The sequence below is a fragment of the Rattus norvegicus genome, chromosome 10 (assembly GCF_036323735.1).
Source record: "Rattus norvegicus strain BN/NHsdMcwi chromosome 10, GRCr8, whole genome shotgun sequence".
NCBI classification, from domain to species: Eukaryota; Metazoa; Chordata; class Mammalia; order Rodentia; family Muridae; genus Rattus; species Rattus norvegicus.
Genome location: NC_086028.1, coordinates 52,211,871 through 52,230,817, shown reverse-complemented (window position 1 = coordinate 52,230,817; position 18,947 = coordinate 52,211,871). Strand labels below are relative to the sequence as shown.

Below are 18,947 nucleotides of genomic sequence, written 5' to 3'. Positions count from 1 at the left end.
TGTTAACTCTACAGTTTAGCACATGAAAGCCAAAAGCCAAGGCAAGTCTGTCCGCTTACCCTGCTGTGTAAGTGGACTTTGGTCGCTTGTTTTAGAACACCTATACTTAGATATAGGCGACATCCCCATTCTGTGAAGTCATTTCAGGTGCTGAGATCTCCTCCAAGAACCTCAAGACCCTCATGGAAAGGGTAGCATAGCTGGCCAGTAAGGTCACCAAGCCCAACACCAGGCTGCCAGCGAAAAAAATGAACTGACACTATACATGCACATCTCCATAGTGCTGAGATAAAATCAGAAACACTGAAGGAAAAGAAAGGTTAGCCTTCAAAAAATAAAAATAAAAATTCTTTTATTCCACTGGTAAGGACCCAAGGCAAGCACACACTGAGACTTAGGCGTCTTCCGTGCTTCTCCGAGGGTTCCAAGGGTACTATGAATATTTACAGCCATACTAGTCTTGATACAGGGTGTTAAAATGCTGAATCTATGTTCTGAACATGACTCACACACAGAAATCAAGCATGATTCAGAGGATCAATAGGTCCTCTGCAAATGGATTGGGTTCATCAAGACTTAGACCTAAAGACATACAAAAGCTGTAAAGACCACACAGGCTAACCCACTGGAAGACTCAAATCCTTGATGTGTATTTTATTGACTCAAAAATGCACTGCAATTGCTTTAATATCAATTTCATTTTGTTCCTTATAATCTGACTTCAGTAGCCACTGTTTTCAAAAATAAGTATCCCTTCAGTATTTACAGAGTACTGTTGTCTTATATAAAACAGTATCTGACTAATTTTTACTCTTGGCATGGTGGGGATGAGTACTACTCAAAAGGAGCATTTCTTAAATCCGAAATATCTTGCCTTACTTTTCTTTCACTGCAACAGAACACCATGACCAATGCAACTTAGAAAGAAAGCATTAATTCAGGATTTATGGTTCCAGAGCAGTGGTTCTCAACTTTCCTAATGCCTCTACCCTTTAATAGAGTTCCTCGTGTTGTGGTGACACACAACTATAAAGTTATTTCTGTTACTACTTCAAAACTAATTTTGCTACTGTTATAAATCTTAATGTAAATATATGATACGCAGATGGCCTTAGGCAGCCCCTGTGGAAGGGTCGTTTGACTCCCAAAGAGTTGAGACCCACAAGTCGAGAGCCTGCTCCTCCAGAGGGTTAGCAGGAACAGGTGAACGCTCACATCGGGATCTGAAAGGGAGGCAGAGAGAGGCACTGGGAATGGCCTGAATCTTTTAAAACCTCAAATCTCATCCCCAATAACTACTTCCTCCAACAAAGCCACACATTCTAACCTACCCAAACAACACTGCCAAGTGGGGACCAAGTATTCAGACATGGGCCTGTGGAGGCATTCTCATGCAAACCACCTCTCTCATCCGGTTACAGAGTTCGATTCCAGCCTAGATAAGCTCCCCATGCAGAGACCAAACACACAACATGAGCTATGTAAACAATACTCAAGCAATCGCACCTTCAAAAGTAAATTCAATATATTTTATCTAGCCCAATTTATCTCAAAATATTTTTTCAGCATACACGTAGTATAAGATACGTTCTGTGTTTGTCTCTAAGGTTTACTGTATTTTGCACTGGAGCACATCCATCTGAACACTAAACTCTTGCCAATACTTCACCTGTTGATTGTTGCTGTGAGGTATTTAATAACTATTAATTACTGTGACCCCATCAGCCCCCTAATAATAGAGACAGAGTCCAAACAGTTTATTTAATCAGCTTCAGCACAATTAATGGGCGATTCCCCCAAACTATTTTTCAATGCTAGACTGGCTGTTTCCCAGCTGTGCTCCCCAAGTTACTTGCCAGTAGTTGACCTGTGTTCCTGGTCCATCCTATCAAATAGCGACCTCCTGCTCTCCCTCCCCCCACCCCTCCCAGCCCTGTGACAGAAACTCTGCTTATCTCGATTCTCCCCAGTTATTGGCTGTCAGCCATTTTTATTAACCCCTCAAAAAAGATTGGCTGGCCAAGTTTGCATAACATCATTTGGTGTGCATGAAATGAGATGGGGGTGGGGGGCAGTATTTAGCATTTGAATACATAGCCGCACCAGATCAATCCCAACAGTCCATATCAAAATTTGCAGTTGTAAAAGGTACACACACACACACCATTCCATGTACACTTAACTTTTCTTGGCAGTTGTCTCCCTGCTTCTAAAAGTAGAGAAGTTAAAATTTTACTCCTTTGGTCAGCCCGCCCACAAGTCAAGTGCTCAATAATAACCTGTGTCTGCCCTTTTGGACCGTGTCAACCTACAGAGCTCTCCTCTCTTGTGGTCACTTCAATATTCATTAAAAGGATGTATAGATTTTTCATCTTAGTTTTCCCTGAGAATAAATTATGATTTGTGTGATGTCTATATGCAGGTGAGGGCTGGCACAAGTAGGGCAAGGTCATGATTGGGCAGTAAAAAAAAATAAGGCGGGGACAAAGCTTTTGTAAGGCAGGAGAGAAGGGGAAGGAGGAGGAGAATCAAGATAGAAACGAGAAGGATGACCCAGATCCGAGTGGTCTTGAATTGCCAAGATAGTTGTGTATATTTCTTAAGGGATGGATTTCTGTAGGCAAATTGATCTTATCTAGGTGCGCAGTTTATATCTTTATCAATTGCCTGTGAGTTTATTGTGTGGGTTGAGAATTTAACATATAAGTCTGATTGTTGGGTTGCAGTTTGTTGAGTCTTGATTTTACGAGGTAGCTGGAACCAGAGAGTTCTGAACTAGTAGAGAGCCACCGGAGAGATACTAATCAGAGATAAATTATGGTTCGTTCCGTATGTCCCCCACTCCGTACGGGAACTAACTCTAGGGACCAGCATGCCGAGCTGCCACATTGGAACGGCTCCTGGATCAGCTGGGTCTGAGAGTACTTGGGGCAGCGTAGAGCCGCTGAGATAAAGATACCCTGCAGTGCCAGTAGCCCTCCTGGTGCCAGCACTAGCTTGGGATAAAAGGTTTAGCCAGGGTTTTTTATTTTTAATATTTATTGAAACAATGATTAATATCCCCTATTCTTGCTTAACTCTGAAGTTATCTTTTCTATATTTTCTTTAATTTCTATTTTTTTTCTACTTTCATTTGGCTTGCCTGTCCTGAAATTTTTCTGGGTTCCGTGCAGCTGAACCAGTCAAGTCCATTGAGATTAGTTTGGAATTGCGGTCTTGAACCTCCCTCCATGTCAGCACATTACCCAGCCTCAGCTCCCCTCACTCTACTTCCTCTGGAATTCTCGAGCTTCACCTTCTCAGAGCGCCTTTGTATTAGTTTGGTTGTGGTAACTAAAGCGATCTGACATCTTACCTTACATGTGAGGAAATATCTACCAGGAGATTCGTGGGTTTTCCCCTAGCGCATAGTGCTAAAGCTGGATTCAAACTCAAGTTTCTGCTCATTGCCTGGTCCACTGCTGTCACAGAAGAGACCTCTGGAGACTTAGCCCCCAGTCCTTATCTGTCCTAGTCAATCTTCCATCACATTGTGGGCGGCCTTGTTACATTCTCAAGACTTTAAATCATCTCTGGTATCCACTCCAGTTTTTTGTTTTTGTTTTTTAAATAAACTGGGAAACTGGCCTGTTTCCCCAGTGCGTATAAGATGTTGAAAGTACCAATTTAAACACTGTTGGATTCATTTAAATGACTGTCTTGCAGTGAGTTGGCCAGGAGGACCGCATCTCCTTGTTCATGTACACGTAGACCCACGACAGGAGCGGGAATAGGGTGATTACAACAGCAATAGCCAAGTGCATTCTTCCACCGACTGAATTCCTACAAAAATAAAAACATGTGATAAACCGAAGTCTAAGAAAACAAATTTCTTTGGAAATATGCATAAAGTTTGAATTAGTAAAACATTACATCTCAATAGTTTCTCTACTGAAATTATATTGATTTATATAAAATCTGTATATACTTATAAATGTATGTACACTTGCTATATGTTGCAAATGCCTTTTCCCTCTCTATTTTAAGGAATACTAATTAATTAGACTAGACTATGCTAAAATTGATCTTTCCCTAATGAGTCTCCCTCCCCTCCCCATTGGTACCCTTGTGAGAATTATTTCTCTCCTGGAGAAAGCATCCTGCTATGTGATTCTTCTTGGCTCCATATTTGTTATGTAGCTCAGGCTGGCCTTTAACTTGTAGCAATCCTCCTGCCTCACCCCTCTGAGTGCTGGGATAAGAAGATATAGCACCATGCCTAACCTTTCCCAGGTCTCGAAGACACTGTTGCTTTCTCTGGAGGCAGGAGGATCCAAAATACAAGGCCTGCCTGGTAGAGAGTGAATTCAAGGCCAGCCAGGGCAGCCGAGACCTCATCTCAGATAAAATGTGAAGAGATCTGGGCATATATCTTACTGGTTGAACAAATGCCTTACCATGTACAAGGCCCTACATTCTGTCTCCAGCGTCACAACAATGAATCAACGAGTCCAAAATAGGAGTTCCTGAAAAGGGCCTGTAGATTGGTGTGTTGATGATCAACTCTTTTAAGTCAGTTGGATGTTTTGATGAACCGCTGGTTTGATCCAGTATACTGCACAGAGTTGTGTCTTAGGACTTGATTGTCAGCTGGGCTGTGTGCTCCAGTTAACTGCTGAGGTGTCTTTTACTTGTGCCTCCGTGGATCTTGTTCTTAGATGTGTATTTTTTTTTTCTTTCAGGTCTTACTAGGGCTTATTAATGTGATAACTTTAGAGAATCCAGATTTGTCCTTACTGGTTCTCTTATTTTTGCATGTCAGTTTTTTCATTTAATTGATTTTTGCTTTAATGTTTCTTTTCTCATTTTTTATGTTCTAAGCTTGAAGCCTAGCTCATTTGTCCCAACCTCCTCGCCCCTCACATCAAATATATGCTACAGCTCAGATTCTGTGTCTAAGCATGGTTTTAAGCTACATTTCATAAGTGTAAGTGTTACCTTGAATCAGTTCCAGATGGTTCTGATCTCCACTGGGCTTTCTTTCTTAGCCCAAATGTACTTGAAAGCAATGTCCTAATTTCCAGCTGTTCTGCAGCTGCCAAGTTATACTGCTGTTGATGGTTTCTCTGTTTCAACTATACCATGTTCAGAGAATATACTTGGTAGGATATAAGCTCTTTGAAATATGTAGGGAATATTTGATAGCTGAACCTTTAGTGTTTTGTATGTAAAAAGAAAGTGAATTCTATTAGGTGTATATGTGTGTGCCTCTGTGTGTGTGTGTGTGTGTGTCTGCATGTGTATCTCTGTGTGTGTGTGTATCTGTATGTGTGTGTGTGTATGTGTGTCTGTATGTCTCTCTTTCTCTCTGTGTGTGTCTGTGTGTGTGTCTGTGTGTATGTGTGTCTGTCTGTGTGTGTCTGCATTTGTATCTCTCTCTGTGTGTATCTGTGTGTGTATGTGTGTCTGTATGTCTCTCTCTCTCTCTCTCTCTCTCTCTCTCTCTCTCTCTCTCTCCTCTCTCTCTCTCTCTCTCTCTGTGTGTGTGTGTGTATAGGCCAGAGGTTGATATTGACTATATTATCAGGCTACAGTTGTTCTAAGATTTATTTTTATTTTGTATGTATGAGTATTTGCTTACATGTATGTAAGAGTACCACATGTCTACCTGGGTGTCCTATAGTTTGAGCAATAAAATACTCCCCCATATTTTCCAAAGAGCTTATATCCTACAAAGTATATTCTCTGAACATGGAGTGACCAACATGGAAAGCATTAACACCAATGTACATTCGGAAAGTAGGACATTTACTACTTTCAAATACAAAATTGGGTCAAAATTATTTATGTGTGTGAGTGTTTTGCCTACATATTTGTTGGTATGTGACGACTTGTGTGCCTGGCACCTGTGGGGGCCAGAAAAAGGACATCAGATCCTCTGGGACTGAAGCTAGCAGATGGCATGAGCCACTCTGTGCATGCTGGGAATTAAATTCCTGTCTTCTAGAAAAGCAGCCAGTGCTCCTAACCTCTGAGCCATCTCTCCAGCCCCTGATTCCTTGATTTTTACTGATAAGTTGAACTTACTTGGATGAGCTGTGGCACAGTGCCATCCATGCTGTGACAATCACCAGGCCGGACAGCTCCCTGGAAAACACCGCATTTCAATTATGAAGTGGCTGCTGTTCCCCCACTACACATCCCTGGGAGTGGTACAGCCCCCAAACAGGCTGGGGTTTCATTTGTCATTAGTTTCATGTTTTTAAAGGGAGTTGGTGCTCTGCATTGGCTCACACAAATACAAAATCTAAACACGCAGTGTGAGAGCTGAAGGAGACTGCAGGGAGAATAATGGTGGTACTAATCAGACTAATTGTGTTACAGAAAATGTGCTTGTGGAGCTTTGTGTCAGGTATGTGTGCCTCTTGCATTAGCTGAAGAACAGGCATATTGTCACTGTCACTGGAGGTCCACTTCGAGCCCACCCTTGATTCCTGGGCTTCAGGCTGGAGGTGACTCAACCCATTTAGTGTACATCCCGTCTGCAGATCCGGTTTGGCCATCTCTCCAGCGTGCGTAGGTTAGGGTCCAGAACAAACCACACCTTGTCAGTGACACCTAACACACAAGTCTCTCTCTGGAGCATGGTGCCAGCAGACCCCAGCAAGGGTAGCAAAAACGCAGAAAAGGTCTGGGAGCCAAACAAAGGAAGGATAATAAACTGAGAGTAAATGCTCTGACCAAGATGAGGGGATGGTATGTGACACGTTAAGCAAGGCTGGCAGAGACTGACCTGAGTGACTCAGGATGCTGTCCCCAGCTTATCAGACTGTATTATGTATGCTCTTGCTAGTTACAGGAAGGTCAAGGTTCACCTGCCCAAACGTTAACGTGGAATGGGTGTGGCTGTGAGAGCTGTTATCCTGGAGTGCAGGAGGCAGTGCCAGGTTTGAATCCACACTTTCTTCATCTGATAATGGCTGTGTTACTGCGCCTGCTCCTCCTAGTACAGTTGGGGGAGTTACATCACCTTTGTGAACCCGGAAGCTGCTGTGGTAAAGAATTACTCAGGTCTGCCCCACCCCTCCGGAGAGCAAAAGCCGCTACTCACCTGCCTTCTTCCTCATTCAGGATGCTCTGCTTTGCATGAAGCAAGAAGTGGTACGCCAAGCCACCGGCCCACAGCGCGCAAAACAGCATGTGTATCGCAGACACACTCTTCCAGATGCAGTTGCCTACAAGTGGATGTCCTACAGCTGTTAATCAGGTCGAATCTAGAAGGAGGCACTCTCTTATCCTTGCCTTAAACTACTCCATTTTCTTTGGAAAGCCACCCTTCCCATACCACTTGCCCCTGTCACCAGCATACCTGGCCTCTCCACTCTCTGTTGCTTAGCTTGGAGGAGTAATACATCACGCTTATGCCAAGAGGCGTAAAGCACACACTTTCATGTAAGGTTAGCTTGCACCAAATGGGGGATGCATAAAAGCACACCGTACATTGCCGTACGAACTAAGCATGGGGAGATGGGAAGGAGCAACACATACTAATGGAAAATGTAGAGGTGTGTTACAGACGTGATAAGCATTTTTTACACACAAGTGGCAGTTTGTATAAATAGATTTTTGACTACATGTCAAAGAAGAAAGTAGTAAATAAGAGTGGTGCGTCTCTGGGTTGGGGATTTAGCTCAGTGGTAGAGCGCTTGCCTAGCAAGCGCAAGGCCCTGGGTTCGGTCCCCAGCTCCGGGAAAAAAAAAAAAAAAGAGTGGTGCGTCTCCAAAAATATGTAAAAATAAATGAGCTAATCTGGATTGGAAAGGAAAAATAAAATCACGAGGCAGGCAAGGACTGCCCCCTGAGTCCCCGAGAAGACATGATTACCACTGTGATTGTTGTCCATCTGATCTAACACTAGCTGGAGGTTTAAGAAGTCAGTGCAGGAAAAAAAAAAGGGGGGGTTGGGGATTAGCTCAGTGGTTAGAGCGCTTGCCTAGGAAGCGCAAGGCCCTGGGTTCGGTCCCCAGCTCCGAAAAAAAGAAAAAAAAAAAAAAAAAGAAGAAGTCAGTGCAGTTCTCCCTTATGAACTAAATCTCATAAAAAAACAACTGTTGCAAGAGGTCTTGCGTCCCAGTTGATAATGGCTAGTATGCCAAGAGCTGGGGAAGTCTTCTGAGGATGGTCTAGGACCTAGACACGAGGTGACAAGGAGCTAGTCATTATCAGAAGTGAAATGCCTGGGATCTTGTTTTTCCCTTGGGTGTTGGCAGAGTAGATTCCCGCCCTTCTAAGATTTGCCGAACCCTCATGAAGAATCCACTATGCATACCTGTGACAAGAGGATTAAACCCAACAAGCAGGGTAAGTACTGCTGGGATCATATACACCACCTGTTAGCAAAAAGAAGTGTGAGGACATGGAGCAAGGCTGGCAGAGACTGACCTGAGTGACTCAGGATGCTGTCCCCAGCTTATCAGACTGGAGTGTTCTTGCTAGTTACAGGAAGGTCACCTGTCCAAAAGTTAATGTGGAGTTGGTATGGCTGTAAGAGCTGTTACAGTGGAGTGCAGGAGGCAGTGCCAGGTTTGAATCCACATTTTTTTCACCTGATAATGGCTATGTTACTGTCCCAGCTCCTCCTAGTACAGTTGGAAAATGTGAAGTCCAACATAGGAGCATTAGCCCAGTCTAGACTGTTCTCATCCCCAGCACTGAAAATGGGAGTACACTCAACATGTAGAATGTTCCAGACTGTCCAGCAGATAGAAGTGTGGTCCCCAGTCACCAGGCTGAGGGATTTTCCTCTGTTTCATGAAGTCACGGAGGATGTGGTAATTCTGCTAGCATGATCTCATCACTGCATCAGGCTGGAATTTTACATCCCTCCATCAGCTCTTCCAGAAAATGCTTTTGACCCCCAAGCTGTAGCCCTGAGCAGTGTTTTGTCAATGCTGGCCTCCCAGTTTCTCCTAAGCAACTTCCATACCCAGGGTGACCTTCCCTGCTTACATAAAAGAGCATTCTCTGAAAATACCATCATGAATGGCTAGATGGCCCTGCTAGGCTGGGCTCCCATGGACCATGTGACTCGGTATTCGAATCAGTTATGCAAATGAGGTCACAGAAAGCATCCAAATGATGTGGGTCTGATGTTTCCAGTACTGAGACAAGGCTGTTCATTTGGGAAAGGGAATTGGGAGATTGGCCCTGCAAAGTTCCTATTCCCAAGCATTGTAACGCACAGACTCTGGCACTGTGTGTGTGTGTGTGTGTGTGTGTGTGTGTGTGTGTGTGTGTGTGTGTGTGCGTGTCTGTTTCTTTTCTCTGTGTGTCTGTCTGTCTCTGTGTGTCTGTCTTCTCTGTGTGTGTGTGTGTGTGAAGCAGAAGGCGTGTGTGTGTGTGTCTGTCTTCTCTCTCTCTCTCTGTGTGTGTGTGTGTGTGTGTGTGTGAGTGTGTGTGTGTGTGTGTGTCTGAAGCAGAAGGCAAGAAGGGAGAACAGGCTTATAAAACTTGGAGACTTCTGGGAGAGGGGGGTTACTTCACCACATCAGTTTCAATGTTAAGAGCAGAAACCTTCAGTCTCTTTGGAAATGACCAGAGCTGTTGTGGCTGGCTTTCACCTTGGATCACAAAGTCTGTGTTAGTGTTTCCTGCTCTATCCCAGCTGGTGACTGGAATATCAGCCAGTTGATACCTGCAAGTCAGGTTGTTGCTGACAGATGGGCAGCCATGCTCCTTGAGGGTCTTTAGCATGTAGAAATCACCTGGGTCTTGTGCTGAGTGGGGAGGTGTGCAGTCGGTCTCAACATTCTGCCTTTCTGACAAGTCTCTGGATGGAACACTGCTGCTCTTCCAAGGACACACTTAAGGTGTCAAGGGTCAGTCCCATGCCACAGATAGAGACAGTCAGAAATAGAAGACCATAAACGAGCACACACTATACATTAGGGACTGTGGACAGGAGCTTGGTGGAGTCCTAGTCTCTAAAGTGTAGAAAGTAATGTAATATTGTTCATCTATACATCCATTCCTTCTGCACTCCCCTTGGGAGGATCTTTATGAGGAAACTTTATGTAAGGCTCCTAAGAAGAGAAAGAATATGTCCTTGTCCTCCTGGAAGCTGGCTGCACAGAGCATCAGCCAAATGAGTTGTTGCTACAATGCGAGTTCAAGAAGGACAGTCAGATCCTCCTGGAAAGAGGCAGAGTGACTGAGACAGCATCTGAGACAGTCCCAGGAGCCTAGGCACACGTGCTAGGGACAGGGCGCAGTAGCCATGATTTCTGGAGTAGACTTCAAAGACAATGCTGGAAATGTGGGAGGGGTCATGCTGTGGTGGGCCTAAAGACCCAATGGAGGAGCTCCAGCTTAGCTTGGGAAATAACAAAAGGTTGAAAGCAGACAGTGATGTACAGGGAGCCTAGAGGCAGAGGAGGCAGGAGGCAGACAGAAGGGTTATAAGGCTGTCTTCAGGGGAAGGAATGGAGGGCTGAGGGGAAATGAGGGAGTCAGAATGTTTGACTAGTTTTTCATTATCCCTGTGTGAGCAAAGGTAGGATGATCGGGCCCTGTCCATGTACCTATACCTAGAATGAGTGTTGTTGAATTCTCTTTTTACTTTTATTTTTGACAGCATCTCAAGGCAGTGATGTTAAAGGTGAGAGGTTTTGAGTGAAGATGCCTATGTAGTTCTGCTGAGAACAGAAAGTGCTGGGTCAGGAGGTGGAGAGGAAAGGTAGTCTGTGGCATCCCAGGCATGTTTCAAAGAGCAGCATGGTGGTATGGGTGGCCATTTGCTGCAATCTTTGGGAGAATCAACATGAAGCTTCCTGCAGGGATATATGAGTTTGAACTCAGGCTATGAAGCAAAGTGCTGGAGAGGTCATTTAACGTGGGGACAGGGGACTCTGGGTAACAAGCAGTTTCAGACTGTGGCTCTACTGCACAAACATTGAAACCAGATTAGAACTCAGCTCTGTGTGCACAGTGTTCTAACTAGTTGCTCTCTATAGAGTGAGCACTGTCCCCTAACCCAAGAAAGAGTTCCTCAGTGATAACGTTGTAAGTCTCCCTCCAAGACTCTCTATTGTCATCTGAGAACAAAAATGATGGATGTATAAGCTCCCTGTGGAAAGACTTCTGTGTCTCCAGAAAGTTCAGAATTCACACTCCTGTCCGTTATATGATCAGAGTGACTTCCTCCTCTAATGAGAAAAATTAGGAAAGTAATCCCACAAAGGTGTTAATTTCCAGGTTTTAGGCAAGTGTTCCAGGAGCAGAGGCATAAATCATGTCAAAAGGTGGGATCATTTTGAAACATAGCTCATACTCACCACCCACAACTCTGCATCTGGATCGTTCACCTAGAATGTCAAAACATCAAGGTGTTAGCTCACATTAGACCCATGTATCCTAGGTCTGGTCTGACCTTGTATCTGCTATTCATTGTAAAGAACTAGGCGCTACAATGGGCTCGAGGTACAGAAGACAGTGAGCTAGTCTAGCAGTCTGCGCATCAAGACGGTTGAAGGGACTCTCGGTTGAACACAGCAGTTAGATCTCACACCCAGTCATGAGACCCACCTTAGGTCTCAAAATACGAGGGGAGTCATCCTGAAGATGATCAGGAAGAGGTCTAGGAGGTACGGTAAGGATGCTGTTTATTCTGCTTCCTCCTTCCTCCTAGGCGCTGAAATCCACTCAATCTCACGGGAGCTGAGGGTTCGAAAAGGTGTCAGAGCTGCGGTTCTGGGTCCCTCTCTAAGCGATCAGTTGCGTGCACTTGCACGCCAGGCCGCTAGGTCAGGCTCTTAGCGTGTAGCCTAACCTCAAGAACTCATCCGTGTTCTGCTTGAGAGGACTCTGTGGGTCCCAATTCTGATCCACCCTGAGAACTGGCTGCCCGGGCTTTGCGGTCCCTCTGCCAGCCCTCCACAGCCCGCCTGACCTGCACCACAGCGGCCAGGGCGAAGAAAGCAGCCATGAGCGCGTTGCAGGCCCGCCACAAGCCAGGAGCCCAAGGAGCCACTGCTGACGCCATGGCCTGGAAGCCGGAGGAGCAAGCTGGCCTATAGAGGGCGTGGTCAGAGGGCGCGGCCGGGCTAACTCGGCCGGACCCAGAAGGAGGGGCGGGGCGCAGCGGATAGGGCGGGGCTAAAGGGGCAGGGCTTAGAGAGCGGGGGCGGGAATAAAGGTGTGGCAAAAGGCCTTCTTCCCCTCCCTCCCTCAGTTCTAGGACGGTCTTTCGGCGCCCACTCGTGGATGGGTGTGGCATTGGCCTTGCTGCGTAATCTTACTCTTTCTCTCATTAGAAAAGCAAATGAGGGGAACAAAACAAACACAACAAAATACCACAAATCAGAAATGCAAATGAAAAAGAGAAAAGAAAAGGAAAAAGAGGCGCGCGCACGTGTGTGTTCCGGTTTGAGTTTTTTGGGTTTTTGTTTGTTTGTTTTTGTTTGTTTGTTTTTGTTTGTTTATTTTCGTTTTCTGAGACAGGGTCCATTGGCTGCCCTGGAACTCACTATATAAAACAGACTGGCCTCAAACTCACAGAGTCTGGGCTCATTTACACATCCATAGTCCTTATCATTTTTATTCTAAATAGTGCTGGGACTAGTATTTATGTGCTTCTTTCCAAACCTCCTGTGCTTCCAGAGAGAGGAAGACATTGTGACATTTTTTTTCTTTTTTCTTTTTTTCGGAGCTGGGGACCGAACCCAGGGCCTTGCGCTTGCTAGGCAAGCGCTCTACCACTGAGCTAAATCCCCAACCCCCATTGTGACATTTTTGAAGTGAGCGACACAACACAGTTTCAGCAGCAGCTAGCTTTGTTTACCTTCACATGCTCTTATCATACAAGACATTTACATATTATGCACATTATACATATTTATATCTCTCTCCCACCAGCAAAATCAATGTTTCCAACACTCATTTGTTATGCATCTCTTAGAAGAAAAGACTTGGAAGTATTGGCAGCTCTCTGCTCACTTGCTTCAGCCAGTTTCCTGTTGTGTAAGCTAAGGTCAATAGCTCTGCTCTGGGCTCATTTACATATGCATAAACCACATCATTGTTATTCTAAGTAGTCTTTGTCACCTCAAATCCTGCATTTGGTTGCTTGACTGTTCCCCTTTCCTTTAAACTATAAAAAAAATGTAAACTTCTCAGAAGGATTTTCCCTTCTGGGTCAACCTTTAGACCAGCATTTCTCAACCTGTGGGTCGTGACCCCTTTGGGTGCCAAAGGATCTTTTCACAGAGTTCTGGTTTATAGCAGTAGCAAAATTACAATTATGAAATAGCAACAATAATAACTTTATGGTTGGGGCCACCATAACATGAGAAACTGTATTAAAGGGTCATGCATTAGGAAGGTTGAGAATCTCTGGTTTAAACTAAAGAAACCCCTTGTTTTAGGAATGTAATCTGCTTAGTGCCTGGCATAGCGCAGGAATTGAATTCCTTCCTTAAAAGGGAGCTTGGAGGCCTTAGAGAAGCAGGCACAACCATTATCTGAGGTGTTCGAGGGCGGCAGCATCCATGCTTACTAGTGTTGGGTGTGGCTCCTCTCCAGGTCTGCCCCATTAACCAGCCTTGAATGGTTGGGGACAAGCCAAGGTTACCTTCAGTGCTTTGTCTCTACTCAAGGATAAAGCAGAGGGTGTTGTGAACTGGATTACCTCCTCACTTCCTGCCTCCATCCCTGTAACCCCAGTTTTTGGAGCTAACAGTCTTTAAAGAGATGGTTAAGTTAAATGAGGTCATGGGCTGGTACCCAGTCAAGCAGTGGCAACAGAAGACTAGCTACCTCCGTTTGATCCCTGTGAAAAGACAGGAGAAATCTCACCACTCCCACATAACTCCCATAACCTTGGTGTGCCGTCAGACACACACAGATGTGCACACACACACACACACACACACACACACACACACACACACACACACAGTTGATGATATTAATAATTAACAATATTAATAGTGAAAGGACTTTTTTTATTTATGTACACAGGATTCTGCCTGCATGCCAGAAGGGGGCACCAGATCTCATTATAGCTGGTTGTGAGCCACCATGTGGTTGCTTGGACTCAACCTACTTTCTTTTTTTTTTTTTTTTTTTATTAACTTGAGTATTTCTTATATACATTTCGAGTGTTATTCCCTTTCCCGGTTTCCGGGCAAACATCCCCCTCCCCCCTCCCCTTCCTTATGGGTGTTCCCCTCCCAACCCTCCCCCCATTGCCGCCCTCCCCCCATAGACTAGTTCACTGGGGGTTCAGTCTTAGCAGGACCCAGGGCTTCCCCTTCCACTGGTGCTCTTACTAGGATATTCATTGCTACCTATGGGGTCAGAGTCCAGGGTCAGTCCATGTATAGTCTTTAGGTAGTGGCTTAGTCCCTGGAAGCTCTGGTTGCTTGGCATTGTTGTACTTTTGGGGTCTCGAGCCCCTTCAAGCTCTTCCAGTTCTTTCTCTGATTCCTTCAATAGGGGACCTATTCTCAGTTCAGTGGTTTGCTGCTGGCATTCGCCTCTATATTTGCTGTATTCTGGCTGTGTCTCTCAGGAGCGATCTACATCCGGCTCCTGTCGGTCTGCACTTCTTTGCTTCATCCATCTTGTCTGATTGGGTGGCTGTATATGTATGGGCCACATGTGGGGCAGGCTCTGAATGGGTGTTCCTTCAGTCTCTGTTTTAATCTTTGCCTCTCCCTTCCCTGCCAAGGGTATATTCTTTTTCCTCATTTAAAGAAGGAGTGAAGCATTCACATTTTGATCATCCGTCTTGAGTTTCGTTTGTTCTAGGGATCTAGGGTAATTCAAGCATTTGGGCTAATAGCCACTTATCAATGAGTGCATACCATGTATGTCTTTCTGTGATTGGGTTAGCTCACTCAGGATGATATTTTCCAGTTCCAACCATTTGCCTACGAATTTCATAAACTCGTTGTTTTTGATAGCTGAGTAATATTCCATTGTGTAGATGTACCACATTTTCTGTATCCATTCCTCTGTTGAAGGGCATCTGGGTTCTTTCCATTTTCTGGCTATTATAAATAAGGCTGCGGTGAACATAGTGGAGCACGTGTCTCTTTTATATGTTGAGGCATCTTTTGGGTATATGCCCAAGAGAGGTATAGCTGGATCCTCAGGCAGTTCAATGTCCAATTTTCTGAGGAACCTCCAGACTGATTTCCAGAATGGTTTTACCAGTCTGCAATCCCACCAACAATGGAGGAGTGTTCCTCTTTCTCCACATCCTCGCCAGTATCTGCTGTCACCTGAGTTTTTGATCTTAGCCAATCGCACTGGTGTGAGGTGAAATCTCAGGGTTGTTTTGATTTGCATTTCCCTTATGACTAAAGATGTTGAACATTTCTTTAGGTGTTTCTCAGCCATTCGGCATTCCTCAGCTGTGAATTCTTTGTTTAGCTCTGAACGCCATTTTTAATAGGGTTATTTGTTTCCCTGCGGTCTAACTTCTTGAGTTCTTTGTATATTTTGGATATAAGGCCTCTATCTGTTGTAGGATTGGTAAAGATCTTTTCCCAATCTGTTGGTTGCCGTTTTGTCCTAACCACAGTGTCCTTTGCCTTACAGAAGCTTTGCAGTTTTATGAGATCCCATTTGTCGATTCTTGATCTTAGAGCATAAGCCATTGGTGTTTTGTTCAGGAAATTTTTTCCAGTGCCCATGTGTTCCAGATGCTTCCCTAGTTTTTCTTCTATTAGTTTGAGTGTGTCTGGTTTGATGTGGAGGTCCTTGATCCACTTGGACTTAAGCTTTGTACAGGGTGATAAGCATGGATCGATCTGCATTCTTCTACATGTTGCCCTCCAGTTGAACCAGCACCATTTGCTGAAAATGCTATCTTTTTTCCATTGGATGGTTTTGGCTCCTTTGTCAAAAATCAAGTGACCATAGGTGTGTGGGTTCATTTCTGGGTCTTCAATTCTATTCCATTGGTCTATCTGTCTGTCTCTGTACCAATACCATGCAGTTTTTATCACTATTGCTCTGTAATACTGCTTGAGTTCAGGGATAGTGATTCCCCCTGAAGTCCTTTTATTGTTGAGGATAGCTTTAGCTATCCTGGGTTTTTTGTTATTCCAGCTGAATTTGCAAATTGTTCTGTCTAACTCTTTGAAGAATTGGATTGGTATTTTGATGGGGATTGCATTGAATCTGTAGATTGCTTTTGGTAAAATGGCCATTTTTACTATATTAATCCTGCCAATCCATGAGCATGGGAGATCTTTCCATCTTCTGAGGTCTTCTTCAATTTCTTTCCTCAGTGTCTTGAAGTTCTTATTGTACAGATCTTTTACTTGCTTGGTTAAAGTCACACCGAGGTACTTTATATTATTTGGGTCTATTATGAAGGGTGTCGTTTCCCTAATTTCTTTCTCGGCTTGTTTCTCTTTTGTATAGAGGAAGGCAACTGATTTATTTGAGTTAATTTTATACCCAGCCACTTTGCTGAAGTTGTTTATCAGCTTTAGTAGTTCTCTGGTGGAACTTTTGGGATCACTTAAATATACTATCATGTCATCTGCAAATAGTGATATTTTGACCTCTTCTTTTCCGATCTGTATCCCCTTGATCTCCTTTTGTTGTCTGATTGCTCTGGCTAGAACTTCAAGAACTATATTGAATAAGTAGGGAGAGAGTGGGCAGCCTTGTCTAGTCCCTGATTTTAGTGGGATTGCTTCAAGTTTCTCTCCATTTAGTTTAATGTTAGCAACTGGTTTACTGTATATGGCTTTTACTATGTTTAGGTATGGGCCTTGAATTCCTATTCTTTCCAGGACTTTTATCATGAAGGACTGTTGAATTTTGTCAAATGCTTTCTCAGCATCTAATGAAATGATCATGTGGTTCTGTTCTTTCAGTTTGTTTATATAATGGATCACGTTGATGGTTTTCCGTATATTAAACCATCCCTGCATGCCTGGGATGAAGCCTACTTGATCATGGTGGATGATTGTTTTGATGTGCTCTTGAATTCGGTTTGCCAGAATTTTATTGAGTATTTTTGCGTCGATATTCATAAGGGAAATTGGTCTGAAGTTCTCTTTCTTTGTTGTGTCTTTGTGTGGTTTAGGTATAAGAGTAATTGTGGCTTCGTAGAAGGAATTCGGTAGGGCTCCATCTGTTTCAATTTTGTGGAATAGTTTGGATAATATTGGTATGAGGTCTTCTATGAAGGTTTGATAGAATTCTGCACTAAACCCGTCTGGACCTGGGCTCTTTTTGGTTGGGAGACCTTTAATGACTGCTTCTATTTCCTTAGGAGTTATGGGGTTGTTTAACTGGTTTATCTGTTCCTGATTTAACTTCGATACCTGGTATCTGTCTAGGAAATTGTCCATTTCCTGAAGATTTTCAAATTTTGTTGAATATAGGTTTTTATAGTAAGATCTGATGATTTTTTGAATTTCCTCCGAATCTGTAGTTATGTCTCCCTTTTCATTTCTGATTTTGTTAATTTGGACACACTCTCTGTGTCCTCTCGTTAGTCTGGCTAAGGGTTTATCTATCTTGTTGATTTTCTCAAAGAACCAACTTTTGGTTCTGTTGATTCTTTCTATGGTCCTTTTTGTTTCTACTTGGTTGATTTCAGCTCTTAGTTTGATTATTTCCTGCCTTCTACTCCTCCTGGGTGTATTTGCTTCTTTTTGTTCTAGAGCTTTTAGGTGTGCTGTCAAGCTGCTGACATATGCTCTTTCCTGTTTCTTTGTGCAGGCACTCAGCGCTATGAGTTTTCCTCTTAGCACAGCTTTCATTGTGTCCCATAAGTTTGGGTATGTTGTATCTTCATTTTCATTAAATTCTAAAAAGTTTTTAATTTCTTTCTTTATTTCTTCCTTGACCAGGTTATCATTGAGTAGAGCATTGTTCAATTTCCACGTATATGTGGGCATTCTTCCCTTATTGTTATTGAAGACCAGTTTTAGGCCGTGGTGGTCCGATAGCACGCATGGGATTATTTCTATCTTTCTGTACCTGTTGAGGCCCGTTTTTTGACCAATTATATGGTCAATTTTGGAGAAAGTACCATGAGGAGCTGAGAAGAGGGTATATCCTTTTGCTTTAGGATAGAATGTTCTATAAATATCCGTTAAGTCCATTTGGCTCATGACTTCTCTTAGTCTGTCTACATCACTGTTTAATTTCTGTTTCCATGATCTGTCCATTGATGAGAGTGGGGTGTTGAAATCTCCCACTATTATTGTGTGAGGTGCAATGTGTGTTTTGAGCTTTAGTAAGGTTTCTTTTACGTATGTAGGTGCCCTTGTATTTGGGGCATAGATATTTAGGATTGAGAGTTCATCTTGGTTGATTTTTCCTTTGATGAATATGAAGTGTCCTTCCTTATCTTTTTTGATGACTTTTAGTTGGAAATTGATTTTATTTGATATTAGAATGGCTACTCCAGCTTGCTTCTTCTGACCATTTGCTTGGAAAGTTGTTTTCCAGCCTTTCACTCTGAGGTAGTGTCTGTCTTTGTCTCTGAGGTGTGTTTCCTGTAGGCAGCAGAATGCAGGGTCCTCGTTGCGTATCCAGTTTGTTAATCTATGTCTTTTTATTGGGGAGTTGAGGCCATTGATATTGAGAGATATTAAGGAATAGTGATTATTGCTTCCCGTTATATTCATATTTGGATGTGAGGTTATGTTTGTGTGATTTCATTCTCTTTGTTTTGTTGCCAAGACGATTAGTTTCTTGCTTCTTCTAGGGTATAGCTTGCCTCCTTATGTTGGGCTTTACCATTTATTATCCTTTGTAGTGCTGGATTTGTAGAAAGATATTGTGTAAATTTGGTTTTGTCATGGAATATCTTGGTTTCTCCATCAATGTTAATTGAGAGTTTTGCTGGATACAGTAACCTGGGCTGGCATTTGTGTTCTCTTAGGGTCTGTATAACATCAGTCCAGGATCTTCTGGCCTTCATAGTTTCTGGC

The 18,947-nt window shown here is 43.6% G+C and overlaps 1 protein-coding gene across 4 annotated transcripts; it reads right to left on the bottom strand.

Moving 5' to 3' along the window:
- Nucleotides 1–1,515: 1,515 nt before the first annotated feature.
- On the bottom strand, nucleotides 1,516–12,036 carry Tmem220 (transmembrane protein 220). Of its 4 annotated transcripts, none has more exons than NM_001305125.1 (6): nucleotides 11,927–12,028; nucleotides 11,313–11,342; nucleotides 8,422–8,490; nucleotides 7,091–7,214; nucleotides 6,067–6,126; nucleotides 3,014–3,822 (listed from the first exon to the last, which is right to left on the bottom strand). In NM_001305125.1, exons 4-6 carry the CDS (start codon nucleotides 7,177–7,179, stop codon nucleotides 3,687–3,689), a joined length of 285 nt encoding a protein of 94 aa, NP_001292054.1. In that variant the 5' UTR covers nucleotides 7,180–7,214; nucleotides 8,422–8,490; nucleotides 11,313–11,342; nucleotides 11,927–12,028; the 3' UTR covers nucleotides 3,014–3,686. The 4 variants fall into 4 exon arrangements, with proteins under 4 accessions (XP_038941361.1, NP_001292054.1, NP_001292053.1 ...); NM_001305124.1 differs by lacking the exon at nucleotides 8,422–8,490 and adding an exon at nucleotides 8,309–8,369; XM_039085433.2 differs by lacking the exon at nucleotides 8,422–8,490 and having other exon boundaries at nucleotides 1,516–3,822; nucleotides 11,927–12,036.
- Nucleotides 12,037–18,947: the final 6,911 nt, after the last annotated feature.

Coding starts and splice junctions, on each gene's coding strand:
- Tmem220 (NM_001305124.1), bottom strand. CDS start 12,019: ATGGCGTCAGCAGTGGCTCCTTGGGCTCCTGGCTTGTGGCGGGCCTGC. Junction 8,370..11,312: donor CAGATGCAGAGTTGTGGGTG/GTGAGTATGAGC, acceptor TTTTGCTAACAG/GTGGTGTATATGATCCCAGC. Junction 3,823..6,066: donor CTGTGCCACAGCTCATCCAA/GTAAGTTCAACT, acceptor TTATTTTTGTAG/GAATTCAGTCGGTGGAAGAA.